Raw genomic sequence first — 15,768 nt, 5'->3', positions numbered from 1 at the left:
CTTGAAAATAACATGAGAAAATGTATGATTGAGACTTTAACACCACAGACGTTCAGAGGAGAGAAGGACTCCCTTAGTCTTGACTTACGCTTCTCGAGAAGTATATTTTTGGAGTGGAACCCAATAGTTTCTTGAATAGAGTCATTGCTTATCCCTGACGTCTTGCAGATTCCGTGCAGTTTTGCACGGATGCTAGCATGAGTATGATGGTTAGCTCAAATTATAGCTGTATCCTGGCTGGAGGGGGTAGTCCAGTGCTTAAATAGCCCATTATAAACCCAGTGGCCAGGAAAGGTATGACATGCTGCGTTACTTGGGAAGCAAGGCCAGAAGAACGGCTTACAAGAGGGACCACTTGCTGTATATTGAAAAATCTGATCTTAGTTGTCCATGACTGCGAGGCTAGCATTTCGTTAGATCCACTTTAGTCTCCAGGCTTCCTGATGGGACCAACGGGGTAGTTTGAGTTAAAGTGAAAAGGAATAAAAAAATTACAACAGGATTTGGGGGAGAGGCTTTATCTAAGTGAATTTCTTTATAACCTCAAGATGGCTTTTCTGCCAAACAGAGGCCTGTTCAAAGGAGCATACTGGGGTGAATTCTGTTGCAAACGGGGATCTTACCTGGGGGAAGGTGATTAATTCTGATATTACGTGAATTAAAACGTGCTTTCCAAACTTAAGCCTTAAGCAAAAGCGTGCCGTACGAAAACCGAGTGATGTAGAGAGAATGCAACACACCTCTGAAGGGGAAAACAGCGCTCAGGACCCGGAATCAGTCACACACCATATTTTCCCTTAAGAACAAAAGCCCACTGTACTGTTTGGATTAGACACGGCCAATTTATCAGTTACAGTGCATGGGGACTTTCCTACTGTTTACTGTTAATTCTGAAACTAGAGACTTTCATCTGTCTTTTATTTTTACCACTTTCTCACGGAAAATTTGCTGCTCTCCCCTAGAGACATTACTGGGACTGGCGAGCATTGTGCTGAAATCGCAGTTGAGCCTGTCGGCCTGTGACGTCTGATCTGTGACCAGCGTTTGTGTAATGTCTGCATGTGTCTCTTTCCTCAGAACTGCATAGCCACCCATGAATCCAATGGCATTGACATCATCACGGCCCTGATCCTCAATGACATCAATCCTCTGGGAAAGAAGAGGATGGACCTCGTATTAGAACTGAAGGCAAGTAGGAATTGAAAGCCAAAGACAGTAGCATCTGGAAACCCTTTTGTGTATTGCCTGTGCACGCGACATGGTCACTGCCGTGAAACTAAATACTAAAGACCGTTCTTTTAAAGTAAATGAATGATCCACGCTGCAAGTTCTGAGTAAAAGGCAGAACTTCAGTCTTTCCCTTCCAAATAAGGCCTTGGGACAGGATACCAGCCTTTCAACTCACAGGTCACATGGAATGAGAAATCATCACTCAAAGCTGAGAAACAAATTCGAACCGCATCCAAGAACTAGCAGCCTTGATTCTGAAAGCCGCAGACGGAGAAAGAATGGAAACTCCATTCCCTCTGTGGTCTCTCATCTTTCCCCCGTTGAGGACACAGGGCCAGTTGAAGAATAGTACAGCTAAAAACGATCTAGACCAAAAAAAAAGTTGAACTTTTATATTATCCGGCAACACCTTTTTCTGTTCTGTGGTTGATTTAGCAGAAGGGTGGTTCATAAGTGTTGGGTTAAAATGAGGAGAGTTAAACAGTCCAGAATCGTGCCTCTGGGCCTCTGATGAGTTTCTTTGCATCGTGTACAACCGGTGGCTGGCAGATGACTGATGTAGAAGCACCCTTGACATGCTGACTCCCTCTGATACCAAAATAGTTTTACGGGGTGACGAAGCTTAAGCGCCTTGAAGCAATGACTTCAAGGTGATTAAGCTGCTGGGTTTACAAGCCAGCCTCTGGGGTGTTTGAGAAGCTGATCCACTACTTCGGATGTTGATTTCTTGAGGGTACCAAGAAAATTAATTTTAAAAAAATATTCAAAAGTAAAAGCAAATGAACAAAAAGCCCCTCACTTATCTCAGGGCTTCCAAAGATTCTCTGAGTCCAAAGTTTCAATCCTGAGAATCAGACTTGCAGCTCCATCCTGGTGTCTAAAGCATATTTCGAAATGTTAGCCTTACTGAGCACATTTCATTTTCACCCGTTCCCATGTTGGGGCAGGTTGAGATCTGCCCTGCATCTTGCCCCTGTTTGCAGCAGCGGGCCACTTTCTCACTGTCACAGGAGAGCCTGGACCTACAGGGTTTAGCTGAAAAGCCGATCTGTATTTATGGCTTCAGTGGTGCCGGAGGACGGAAAGGTCGTTAGGGAAGGTGGTAACACAGAAGCCCACAGGAATTGCACAGTTACTTTTATTTTATTTTAGTATTTCCAAACGAGTGTCCAAACTACTAGATGGTTTGGGTGTATGGTTTAAGTGGATTTTTGGGGGCAGGGGACTATTTTTATCTCCTTTGACAAATCGTGTTGTAGAAGTGACTTGAACATCATTCAGGCTCACATCCCTGGCTACCATGTATCAGAATATATATGATGAGAGCCTGAAATAAACTCAGAATTTCATGCATTCCTAATCAGCATTTCCGTGGCTTTTTGAAGCACTAATCTGGTAACCTGAAGGTTATTGTAGAAATTTCTGCCCTGTGAAAAGCCAGCTTTTGATAGCACAACAACCCGATGGAACTGCTGGGATCTGTGCTTGGGGAGAAAAAAAGATACTGCCCCCTCTCACCAAAACAACAACTTTCGAGTCCTATACATGAAGAAGCATATGGATTATCATAGGCCCGGGGCCTAAAATGGGCTCAAGCCAAGAAGTACAGGGTGTGGGCACACGAAAACTTTGAATATGATGGGAAATTATGGTTTGGCGTGAGCATGGTGCTCCGTTGGGTCACTTTTGTTAACTAACAGTAGGGGTCATGAGAGCTGATAGCACTGTTTTAGGACGGTGGGGGGCGGGGGGCGTTACCTGAATTGCCTGCCTTCTCTGACCTGCAAGGCTGAATCACGGCGTTTATAACCACTCCCCACCCCCCGGAGGCGTCGTGGGTCTATGTACCAGGTGCTTCCTGACCACTGTCATCGTGAGGGTCCCAGTGTACCCACAGAACCCATGTTTAAATGTCCACTAGGACTTGGACCAACTGACGTAAGGGGGAAACTGCCCAAACCAAGAGGTGCCTCTTTGACCCCAGTTTCTGCGGACATGTTTTTGGGGTGTCAGGTAGCACATTCTCAGTGTGGTGATGCTCTTGATTTATGCTCTGCCGTGGGGCAGGGTGTCTTTAGCCAGGACGCAGCAGCTGGTCACCCATGGTTCAGGCCAGCTGCCCCCAGTAGCTCCTCTTCATTTCTTCCTCCCTTTGTGTCTCCAATTAGAACAACGCATCCAAGTTGCTCCTGGCCATCATGGAGAGCAGGCACGACAGTGAAAATGCCGAGAGGATACTCTATAACATGAGGCCCAAGGAACTGGTGAGTCGCAGGGCTGAGCCTCTGGCCGTGGCACTGCCTCAGCATCAGAGCTTCACTTGTGGCAGAGCAGGGCATCTGTCTCCTCGAGCTTTCTTTACGATGCCGACGATCAGAAGTGCCGAGAGAACGTTTGATTCGGGCCCCTGCCTAGGGCAGGGAAGTGAGCCCTGCGTGGAGTAAGTGTCCTCTGCCTTCAGCGCAAACACGCATGGAAGCCTCCCTGGCCTATTTCCCTTGGGGGAGGTGGCACCGGGACAGGTCTGGGAGGCCGGCGGACTGGAATTCACGTCCGTCGCTCTGCCCTTTGCTGGGTCACCTTGGGAGGCCCTTGGACTCTCTGAGCTTCACTCCCCTCTTCCCTAAAAGGGAGATGATGGTATCAGCTGGTCCAGAGGGTTGCTTTGGAGACAAGACAGATGATTCCCACCGGGCCCCGCGCACAGTGCCCGCACACCCGGTAAACCCTTCGAGAATGCACGGTCTCCTCTTAATTCTTCATTCACTGCCGCTTTGTGCCGCATCTTCTTCCGGGGCTCAAGAATTCACATCTCTCCTTGGTGCCCATAGTCTGGGCAACAGAAGGGTGTTTTGGGGGGTGCTGATGTTTTGGGTTTTTTAAAAAAGAAAACACAATCTTGTTTATATTTGGGGGGTGATATTCACAATTGGCTGTGACTTCCAGGCTGGGAGTCTGTGCTGCAAACTGTGAGACAGCAGCTCTCAGAGATGCTGAACCGAGCTGAGGACGGAACTCTCTATTTGGACTCTTTCCCACGCAGATGAGCTGTAACTGACAGACCTAAATGAGGGCACTAAAACTTTCCTGCCCCCCGGTGACCCAGTGTGCGCTTGGGGCCAGGCTGAAGTCCCTTTATGTGTTCCTTTAAATAAAGTTCACAGCGAGCCCAGCTCTTTGATCTCGGAGGTCAGGAGTGAGTTCTCAGCCTGAGATGGAAGTCCTCTCTGAGTTTACATAATGGCTTATGTAACTGGGGTTGGGGGAGGCTGGGATCTGTCGCTCCTGAGTAGGGACAGGATGACTTAGCAGAGACCCCGCTCCAGTTCCCATCAATCCAGAGCACGCCCCGTCTTGGGTGGGGGACCTGGCAGCACCCCGGGCTCTAGGTGCCACTGACTCCCGGGTCGCCCCCTTGTGGTTGATTAGCTTCATTCCCGAATCTCGGAGAAGAGTCAAAGGCTTCCCGGAGCAAACACGGTTCTGAGCATGTGCATAGCAAAGACGCTCACGTGTCCGGAACACGTGTGTACATTTGTGTGTACACGCATATATGTGTACGTTCAGGCTCCCATGTCCCGTGCAACACGTTGTCTGTTCAGTTTGGTTTTAGAGAAGCGAAGGGAAGACAAGCTGAGAGAGCGAGGGTCTTGTCTCCAGAATTATTTCTAGGGCCTGACCTGACGTCAGTACAGAAATGTGCGTCCCTCTGCTGTGCTTGGTCTTAGATAACGAGAAATAATTCAGAGTAATGGCCTCGAGGCGATGCAGGAGGCGGAAATGCCTTGTGAGTCATCAAAGAAAATGATTAATTTTTAGTACAACTTAAGGGTTGCAAGCATTGTGTTCTTAATCGTTGAATGATTAAATCTTGAATGATAGGTTCATTTGATAAATAGTGGCCGGACCCTGCTTCGTCCGGGGCGTTGTGCTGGGCACCAGGGAGGGACTGGGAAATGGGCAGAGCCAGCCGTGTTCCTGGGGAGCTGAGGCCAGTGGCTGGGAGCAGGAAGCGGAGCAGGCACCGGAACGCTCTGGGAAGCGTGCTCTCGGCGTGAGACAGTCAGGGGCAAAGCTCAGCTCACTAGCCGTGCGAATTTCAGCACGCCTCCTTCCCCTCTGCGTCTGCTTCCTCATCCATAATCAGGCGGAATCTTTGACATCTCATAAAATGTTTATGAGCAGTAAAGTTTCTGAAAGAATGAAGATACTGGGCACAGTGCTTGGCACATGGAAGGTGCTGGTAGATGTCGCCTGTTAGTGGTATTTTTTTCACATGGAGTAGGCTGTGGGAGACAGGGAAACATTTGGAGTCAGAAAATAGTTTCATCAGCTATTCCTAAAGGCAAATGCTTTCCTTTTTAGTTTTTCCTGAAATGGCAAAGGTAGGGGATGGGGAGAGTTGGCAGAATGAAATGGAGAGAAAGGGAAAACGTGTGGCTTCTAGCCTTTGTTTGTATCGTATCATTGTTTGGAGGCTTTTTGGGTTTTTGTTTTAGCCATTGTCCCGTTCTAAAGGAGAAGGGCGTGGACCAGCCACAGAATGTCTCGTGGCCTAGCGAGAGCGAATGGGTTCCCCTCTCATTTCATTGAAGGCTGATTGGTGGTGACTGCCTGCGATCGTATTGAGAAGGATTCTGAGGCTGTGTCCACGCCTGCTGGCCGAGCGTACTGAGGCCCATGAGCAGTGTCTGCCCCGGGAGGGGAGACTGATAGTATGCGTGCTGTCATTGCCAGTCCTACGTGGGCCTTCCTTGAAGCAGGAACTCTGTTCCCTGGCCCTTCTTGCAGGTGGAAGTGATCAAGAAAGCCTACATGCAAGGCGAAGTGGAATTCGAGGATGGAGAGAATGGCGAGGACGGAGCTGCTTCCCCCAGGAACGTGGGACACAACATCTACATCTTAGCTCATCAGGTGCCACCCCTCCCCACGCCCACCTGCTGGGCAGGACTCCATGCTGCGTGCCCTTAAACTTACTTTTCCTTTAAGGTTTTATTTAGCCTGAGCTTGTTTGGGTTCGTGGTAACGGGTACTGCCAGCCACCTGACCAAATGTGCCGAGGTCCAGGCTGCTTCCATTGCCCATTCCCGTAGGGTCATGTCCTTGGAAACCCCACGTTTCTTAAAAGCGTTCGCGCTGAGCAGTGACACTTGGATAGCTCATGACTGTGTCTCAAGACAGTTGAAAGGAGTCTTAGTCTTTTCATAAATATTGATGAGTCTGTCTTAACCATCTAAAGAAATAAACCTCAGCTGCCTGACCGATCGCACTTGGCAATCTTTGGGAACTTGTCATGATGACTTCTTTTTGTTTGCATTTTGGGGGATGTAGTAATACTTCCTACCCTGGCACCAAAAGGCCCTGTTTCGTAACTGTCTTCCCAAGTGGCTGGGCTTTTGCAGACACTTCCTCTTTCTGGAGGCTGATGTGTGTGGGCAGCCGGGAACTCTGCTGCAGGCTGGCACTTCCTGTCCCTTTCACCTCTCTTAGGTAGAGGAGTTTGGTAGAAAACAGTGATGGGATTGGGCCGGAGGTTGATAGATCCCTGCCCCTTCTCTCCTCCATTCCTGGCAGTTAGCCCCTGAGAGGTCTCGGGACATTCCGAATGCAGGCTCTGTGGGGCTGGATGGATAAACCCCATCTCCCTCCTGCCTGGCTAAAGGAATCGGGGCACAGCGGGACCTCGAGTGGGCATGCGCTTTCCATGCTGCTCTGCCGGAGCCCGGAATAGGTGCCGTGCAGCACACCCTTGATGGGGAGGAGAGGTGCCCTTGCCCCCTTCGCCCCCCAGCTTGCTGCTCGTTACTCTGCGTCTTTTGTACCCAGAGCTGGAAAGGAGCTGTGTGTTCCTGTTGCAAAGAGACGTGACTCCCCTGTTTTCTGTATTTGTGTTCTAGTTGGCTCGGCACAACAAAGAACTTCAGACCATGCTGAAACCTGGTGGCCAGGTGGAGGGAGACGAAGCTCTGGAGTTTTACGCCAAGCACACGGCCCAGATAGAGGTAAAGGCAGGGTAAACTCGGGGCCCGGGCCTGCGTCGAGGGCCTCCGGTGTGGGTGCCCTGGGCTGGGGCTGGCACGCGGTCATTGGTCGGAACCGTAAACAGGTTGTGGGAAGCTACCGTGCACCAGGGCCTGCACTCAGTGCTAACAGCCAGTGATGGCCAGGCCGGTCCCGAGGCCTGCGTAAGGCCTGGCGAGAAGGTAGGTGAGTCCACACAAGGAGACGCGCCACGCGTTCCGACAGGGCCGTGAGGACAAACAAGGCATCACGAGACGGTCCCCCGGAGGGACCTGCTGTGGACTGTGGTGGTCAGAGAGGCCTGCTCTGAAGATGGGTATCGAAGCACAGACCTTCAGAAGGATGGGAATGAACAGGCAGAGCTGGGAGGCAAGAGCTTGGCAGACACGGGGAGGCCCTGAGGTGGGAGGTGAAGGTGAGGAGGTAGGATGTAGGGAGCTAGAGGGAGAGCAGCCCACGATCAGAGAGGGAAGACGGGTGGGCCCAGAGCCTGCAGGACCGTGTCCGCCGTCCTCAGAAGAAGTCTGGACTTGGCCCTCAGAGCAGTGTGGAATCATTGGAGAGTTGTACACCGAGGAGTGATACGACCAGATCCGCCTCAGAGAAAACACACACAAGAAACAGAATCCTCTCCATTTCGCAGCTGGGAAAACTCTGCAATAGGACTCAGAGAGGTTGTGTCATCTGTCCATTTATCACTCTCAGGGCTGGAATTTTCACCCAAGTCTGGCGCTGACCCCCGAGCCTATGGGTGCTTTTATGTCACCTGCCTTGTCTCCTGACAGTCGAGAGAGTACAGACCTATGGGTGCAGGCTGTGGGCAGTAAGCGATGGTGTGTCTGTCTTGTTTGGCTAATGAGGAAATGCACAGATTCAGTATCAGTGTCGGGGCAAAGATTTTGAAGGACTCACAGGCTCCTTTGGGCCGTGTGAAATGTTCAGGATGGAGTCTTGTAAGAGTGTATTCTCACCCGCTGTCTCGGGCCTCTGGGCTGTCCTAATAAAATGTGTCATTTCACTGATTAGTTGATCGTGACGGTGTGTGTAAGCTCATATGCTTGATTTATTGTTGATGACCGGAAGTTTGTTCTCTGGAGCCCTTAGAAGATGAGCTTCAGGTGTTTGCGGTGTGGAATGTCAGAGGGGAAGGAGCCTTGGAGATCACTGGGGAGCAGACGGATGCTTGATCAGATTAAGAGGTGTGAACAAGGTCATCCACCCTGTTAGAGGTGGCAGAAGGGCTGAGTTCTCATTCCCAGCTATAAGTTTACTGAAATAAAGAGGCATGGATCAATCTTAAAGGATAGAGAGAAATGGCCAGGCAGGGGGTCCCGAGCTCTTAAATCCTCTTCCTGGGCAGCTGCCCGGACCTTCCAGCCTCCCAGGGAATTACCTATGCAATTACCTATGAATTACCTATGCAAGGCGGATAAGCGCTGTCACTCCCTGGGGCTCTTGCAGACCCTTGTGCGTTCACTCTGGTCACTCGGGCCGGGCAGCCCTGGAGTCTGGGAATCAGTTCTTGCCAGGAGGCCTCCTGTGTCCTCCTCCGTTGCCTCCTGAGCCCAGACACACTTCTGAGATCATGTTCCTGCCGTGTAAGGGGGGGGCTGATCCAGAGCCCACTTGACGGTGTGAAGCAGGGCGGCTCTGGACAGTGGGAGACTTCAGACTGTGTGTGCACCCGTGTTACCAACCCCCGCACTACAATTCCGGTTAAATGAGGTTGGCTTATGACCCACAATTAGTATGATAAGGAAGCTTCCATAACCTGATCTCCAACTCGCTTTGCAAGCCGTTGGTCTCAAGATGACGTCTCCCAGAATTTATGGAGGCAGGGCTGTGGGAACCTGTCTCGTTTCTGAGAGTTTCCCGCTACAGCTTGACCTGAGTCACCTCTCTTGCTGCGTTGGGAACAGTGTTGGGAGAGAGAGAACCAGATCTTCTTGTAGAGGGCGTGGGCCCTGGGCCTCACCTGACTTGTCCAGCCTCTGGGGAGGAAGGATAAAGGGAGGCCATGCCCCTATGATACTGCAGCCCGTACCCCTTCGGAAATCTCTGCCCCCCAGGACTGTGACAATGCAGTGTTGAACAATTTGAACAATCTCGACCAGACAACTCTCTCTGGGGATTGAGCCCATCTAGGAAGGGCCCGGGGAAAATCTGTGAGGTGTCCACCCCGGGACCCAACAAAGCTAGTTTAAAGAACAGTGAGTTCTACTATACCAGTGTTAAATGGGCATATTGGTTCAGGCATCGCACGTGTTAGATGCCGTGACAAGTCAGAGGTAGGAGGTCACTGCAACTGCATAAACCAGTGGTCCCCTTGTAGAGTTCCTATGTAGGAAAAATAACGCAACTTTGCAATCTGAGGAAGGCTGTTAGGTGAGGTTTGCACCACAGCCTAGCGCTGCAGTAGGATCGCCACTGGCCATGTTTGGCTATTTACATTAAAATTAAGTATTAAACTCAGACCCTCGGTTGTACTAGCCACACGTGCTAGTTCTCAATGGCCACATGTGACTAGTGACTCTCCTTTAGGACGGGGCAGGCACGCAGACACAGAACCGTTCCATCATTACAGAAAGTTCCACTGGATATCCCCAGCCCAGAGCCTCATCTGAATATGTACACAAAACACGCTTTAAATTGTTCCAGATAAAACTTAGTCACTAGTCAAAATAATGGGTCTGAGGTGAGAAAAATACTTTAACAGACTTATCAAAACTACTTTCTTATAGATCTAAGAGATACAGCCCAGCCTGGGAGCTACAAAATCACAGAAGTCTAGATCAAGTCTGTGTTGTGCTGGACCTTCAATACTGAGCCCGTTGCCAGTGTAGAGGTCCTTAGTTGTGTGTTGGTTTTTGAAGATGATGAGTACTGAACCTCATCCATTTTTTCCCCCTAGATTGTCAGATTAGACCGAACCATGGAACAGATTGTTTTCCCCGTGCCCAGTATATGTGAATTCCTAACCAATGAGTCAAAGCTACGAATATACTACACTACAGAGCGGGATGAACAAGGCAGCAAGATCAACGATTTCTTCCTGCGATCCGAGGACCTCTTCAATGAGATGAATTGGCAAAAGAAGCTGCGAGGTAGGTCAGCAACGCCTCCAGAAGCTACAGAGACACGCGGTTCTGGGGTCTCACACAGCAGGGCTTGATGGTGGGTACGTGGACCTCCAAGTAGGAGCAGAGCTGGTGTGATTTAGGATTCTGTCCCCCTCTGGGCACCAAGAAGACTGGGCACCTTTGGAGCTGAGAAGTGTGCTCCAGCCTTAGGGAGGCGCCTCCCCTGAAAGGGCTTGCTTCCTGCCCCCTTTGATCTGATCTGCTTGCAGAGCTCCAGGGAGAACTTGGTATCTTGATGTAGAAAATAAAAGGAGCGGAGAACAGGCGGGCCTGGCGCTCACAGGATGGTGCATTTGAGCAGGAGACTCAGCCCACCTGACTGCTCATTTACTAGCCCACCTGCTCGGAAGATGCCGCTCTTCCCCCTTTTATGGGGTAGCTCGGATTTTAGACCCTAGTGTCATTTTATAGGCAGTGGAATCATTTACCGCTTGAGACGCGTCATTGGTCACCAGCGAGTCCCGTGGCGGAGCCCAGCCAGGCGGGCTGCAATTACTCATCTGAAATACTTTTATAGGGCTTTCCCGGAAGGCTTCTCCGCGCCCGGTTTTCATTAGGGTTTTAACGTGATCCTGCGGTACCGACAGTACGCTAGGCACCAACTGTTACGACCCACTTAGAGAGGATGGTGCTTTATTCCTGTCTGTTAGTCAGGAGCCAGGGTTTTTATTTGAAACCCTGGATTCCAGCTGCAGTTGTGATCACTGGGGCTCCTGCTGTGGTGAGGGGAAGCTGGGCTAGAGGTCAGTTTCTGGACGCTTTTGTCCTCTTCCGCCCCTACCAGCCTGGGCCGGCACAGACTAGCCTCCTCTACTGCTTCCACTGCACTGCTTTGCTCCCTGCCTCCCCAGATTCGGTTGGTGTCAGAGGGGCTTGTGCAAGCGGGCTGGCCGGGAGGCGCTGTTCTCACCTCACCCCCACTCCATCCTCTCTGATCTCTAAGGGGCACCTCATCATCCGGCACTTTAAAGCATTATCATATGTTTTGCTGAGCCAACCCATTCCTCACCCAGCCCCATGCTTGGTGTCTGGACCACCTTTAGCAGAACAGCGGGCGTGTCCTCCCTGGTGTGGCCCTCAGAAGACCTAGGGGACAAGCTGCCCCACTCTCTGTGTGTCCTCGTAGCCGCTGTGGGCTTGATCCAAGCTCCTCCCGCTGAAGCATCGTGAGTAGTGTTGAATGTCTCCACAGCACCATGCTTGGGCAGTAGGGTAAAAAAGACACCCAGAAAGGTAGACATAGACCCCATCCGTCGTGTACTCTTGTGTTTTCAGCTATTCCATGAAAACAGAAGGCACCTTCCTCTTATCTGTTGATTTTGCTCTTCACTGAAATAGTCCATAATTCCAACTTGAGGAGATGATCCTGAATTCGTGTATCCAAACCTCCAAAATAGTTATTAAAATGGTGATTTCTCCCTTACCAAACGTGTGGGTCTACTAAGTACTAAGACTGGTCAGATGCATTCATTCTCTCAGAATTGTGTTATCAAATAGGTATATAAAATAGGCTCTCCAGTGGGGCTTATGAACTGAAAGAAAGGTTCTTCACCTTTTATGATGAGGTGAGATACCTTGTCATCCCTGAGATGTTGTCGTCAGCCTGGCATAATAGGAAGACCTCAGCCCCAAGAGGTGGGAGATCTGAATTCCATGCTCCTTCTGTCACCCCCTGACTCTGTGGCTCTGGGCAGATGATATAACTTCTTCTAGGCCCTCACCTATAAAGTGGGGAATTAAGACTACCTGATTGTTTGATTGATTGCATAAAGGCCATCTCATCATTCCAAGATTTATGTTGCATTGTAGCTAATACCTTCTCTTACTAAGTCTGTCTTTGTTTCAAAAACAGTTTTTGTTTCAGTGAAGCTTAAACACAGCTATGGCTGTCAACTGAGAGATTTTAATTGGCTTCATAGCTTTCTGCTGGTAAGAGAAAAACTGAAAGTAATAACGGAATTAAACATGATTTGCATATTTAGAAAGGGGAGAAATGTACTCAGAAGTGCAATTAAAATGAAATATATTTTCTTCTCTATGTCGCTTATTTCTCTTCTAATAAGTCTGCGGAAAAGATTTCTCTGGCTTATTCACAAAGCTCCTCTTCCTTTTCCCGAAAGTATCACAGAGAATCATCTGTGCTTTGGAGAAATCCGTAGCTAGGGCTCAGGTACACAGTAAGGTCTGTCTGAGACTCGGATTGCTTCATCTTTTCTTCTGCAAGTATTAAGATCCTCAGGTCCTGTGCTCTCTTGTAAACCCTCTTCCCTGCTCTCCTCCAAACACACACACACACACACACCCATTCTGTGAATTCACATCCTCTGTCCACTGTGCCTCTCTGACATCTTCTCCTGAAGATCCTGGCCCCAGTGACGAGAAAACTCTGGGCTAAGACAACTAGAAGATAGTGAGAGGAAACTGAGGCAGAGTTGCGTATGCTGACACTTCGTTATGTGGTATTACGTGGAGTTTACCCTCATAGTTACTACACACATCAGAGTAGAGTGGGAAATTCTCTTGTTATATGCACATGGAGTCCAAGTCCTCAAGCAAGCCCCAGTTCCTTACAAACAAACAAGCTAGAGAGGAGGGTTACCAAGAGATGCCCCAGGTGCAGTTATTTAAATCGCCCTGCCCATCTGGGATCATGGTACCCTGTCTTCCTGCACCTGCGTAGACACCCACTTGACTTGAAGGACGGAATGTTTGTTCATATTCAGAGTGACACCACAATTTAAGTACAGTGTTAGTTTTATAAAAGTAAGATTTGTTAGTTGTCTGCCACAGTTGAAGACCATCGTACAGCAGCTACTCTCACACTTAGTATTGAGAGCTGCTCTGAAGGGAATTCTGGCTTACCCATCACTGAGCCCTGCCATTTCCTGCCTTTTTGTCTTTTAACTTCTCATGAGCCTGTTACACATACACTGATGTGGGGAGGATTTTGTAAATTCCCGTGAAACCCTCGCTCAGCTTCAACAGTTTTCAGCCCTTTGCCATCCTTGCCATGTGTCTCTTCTGTGCTCTCTGGAGTTTTCATATTCAGATCAGAAATGGGCTTCAGTCCCAGAAGAAACACCAATAGCCATTGTCTACAGAGCGGGTGATTTCTCATCTTAAATTTGCTTTGGCAATTAACTTATGAAAAAGTCATTCGTTAACTATAGGTGGGACTGACTCCTGGTCGGCTCCTCCATTGCATGGTGACATGAGCCGCTTAACTTTGTCCCTGTCACTGAGACCAGCAGGTCTCTGAGCTGGGGAATGAGATCTCCATGCCTTCCATCCTCTGCTGGGCCTCAGTTTCCCTCATCTATAAAATGAGATCTTTTAAACTAGATGATGCTTATAGCTGTAAAACTCTACAGTTTGGAAACGTGGCCTGTTACCAAGTGCAAACATGAGATGAGCAGTTATTCAGTTATCCAGGGCTCTGTTTAATTATGCCATAACTTTATTTTGGATAGAAGTTTCCAGAGGCTTGGCTACTGCTATAGGCATCATTCGAGAGTCATTGGATTTGTCCCTGGCTGCTGTCCTAAAGTTAAATGATGACTTCATTGGGAGAGAGAAATAACACGCTAGAGATCCATTTTCACATACTCCACACTTTTCTTTGGAGGAGAATAATGTTGAATGAGACCGTCTTTTGGAAACTTTGCCTCTGGCATGGAGATGGAAATCATTCCTGCCATCGTCCCAAGTGTAAGGCACCATTGAAGAGTTCAGAGGAAAAGGATGCACCAGTGCACACAGTGTGGTCACCGGCTTGTTCTCCTAATGCTGAGATGCAGCCAGTGTGGTATCACCTGTCGGTAACAATGGATTAAGATGGCAGCACTGCCTACAGGGTCTCTCGCCCTTTGTGAGGGCTTTGGTTCCACATCCTTTCTCTACTGTAGCCTTTGCAAATGGGAGCTCCACTGCTGACCGTCCAGGCAGAACTCCCACTCCTAGTTGGCAGATGACCTGGTGTTAGGAAAGGGAACATTACCTTGCTTTTAGTCACCAGTGAGTCGGTGAAGAATTTCGAGCAAGGGAAGAGTGTGGAAGAGGTAACATTGTTCCTAGCCTGGGGCCCAGCTGGGCCAACTCCGAATGCTGTGTGTCCCCCACCAACCAGCGCCCCCCACTTCTCAAAGTCTCATTGAATTTTCGGGTCTCCTTAGGCATCTCATCCAGTCCCAGCACCCCAGGGAGAACTGAGGACTCGGCACATGAACCCTGGATAACCCCCAAGATTCCATAACTGATGGTGTTGACAGGGGCATGCAGGGTTTTTAGATGTTCCAACTTTTCCCCTTTCTTCTCCTCCTTAGCCCCCAATACATCTTCTGTTCCAGTAAGTACTCCAAACAGAAACAAACCAATCTGGTGTCGTTCTGAGCCTATGAGTCACCTTCAAAACAAACAATCGTTTTTACTGTTGTGGTAAAAACTGGGAACAAAAGTGGACTTGTAGGGGCGGAGCGGGAGGGCCGTGTGGATTCCCAGCGTTCTGGCTTGCAGTCTTGAACCTCACGGGGCTCTGTCCTTGTTTCCACAGCCCAGCCCGTTCTGTATTGGTGTGCCCGCAACATGTCTTTCTGGAGCAGCATTTCATTCAACCTGGCTGTCCTGATGAATCTGCTTGTGGCCTTTTTCTACCCATTTAAAGGAGTCCGAGGAGGTACCATCCATATCTTTAATTTCAAGGAAAATTCCAGAGGCAGCAGGAAGGCTGTGACTTGCATCTTAAACGTGATCCCTGGAAGTACTGGTGCAAGTTATGGGATCCCAGTTACCCATTTTCAGACAAAATGAGAGTGTAGCTTTTAGCACGGGTTTATTTTTAAATCTAACTTGAAATAATACAAATTGTATGTCCGTATTTATTTACCGGGAAAGAAAGAGAAGAAGCTATTTACAGTATTAAAACTGTAAGGGTTCATCTTAGTCAGCCTCCTTGTTTTATATGTTGGGAAACTGTCAGAGAAGCTGAGAGATTTAGCCAAAGTCACACAGCCAGTTAGCGACCGAGCTAACCCTAGCACGTAGATATTTTGATGCTCAGTCCAGTAGATGTTTTTTTCCCATGCCATACTTGTGAAATTGATTTCAGACTAAAGAATTTGTAGGACATCTCTGGAATTTTTTTTTTTTTTTTTTTTTGACAAGAGGTAGGGTGAGGCAGGGCTTGAGTGACTGCAGACGGCACATCCTTGGCACTTTAGTCTATTAAGAGCTACATGCCCTTATTCACATAACGAAACGTGCTGTTCATGGTCTTGATGGATTTCCCCCACCACTGTCTCCTTCCAGTCATGTGTGTGTACATTCTGCACATTTTGCTGAGAAAAGGCAAGCCGTTCAGGAGGGGCATTTTTCTGTTTGG

The 15,768-nt window shown here is 49.0% G+C and overlaps 1 protein-coding gene across 2 annotated transcripts in view; it reads left to right on the top strand.

Moving 5' to 3' along the window:
- ITPR1 (inositol 1,4,5-trisphosphate receptor type 1) overlaps positions 1 to 15,768 on the top strand; it is a 324,061-nt gene that overhangs the window by 259,284 nt on the left and 49,009 nt on the right. For both annotated transcript variants that reach the window (XM_024747000.1, XM_024747001.1), the window contains 6 exons: positions 1,078 to 1,188; positions 3,399 to 3,494; positions 6,022 to 6,144; positions 7,128 to 7,232; positions 10,163 to 10,355; positions 14,941 to 15,063. In XM_024747000.1, the coding sequence (XP_024602768.1) occupies positions 1,078 to 1,188; positions 3,399 to 3,494; positions 6,022 to 6,144; positions 7,128 to 7,232; positions 10,163 to 10,355; positions 14,941 to 15,063 (751 nt within the window). The remainder of the gene's footprint in view (positions 1 to 1,077; positions 1,189 to 3,398; positions 3,495 to 6,021; positions 6,145 to 7,127; positions 7,233 to 10,162; positions 10,356 to 14,940; positions 15,064 to 15,768) is intronic.

The sequence above is a fragment of the Neophocaena asiaeorientalis genome, unplaced genomic scaffold (genome assembly GCF_003031525.2).
Source record: "Neophocaena asiaeorientalis asiaeorientalis breed wild unplaced genomic scaffold, Neophocaena_asiaeorientalis_V1.1 scaffold130, whole genome shotgun sequence".
Lineage (NCBI taxonomy): Eukaryota > Metazoa > Chordata > Mammalia > Artiodactyla > Phocoenidae > Neophocaena > Neophocaena asiaeorientalis.
The sequence above is the reverse complement of the archived record's forward strand: the minus strand, read 5'-3'. Positions and strand labels throughout refer to the sequence as shown.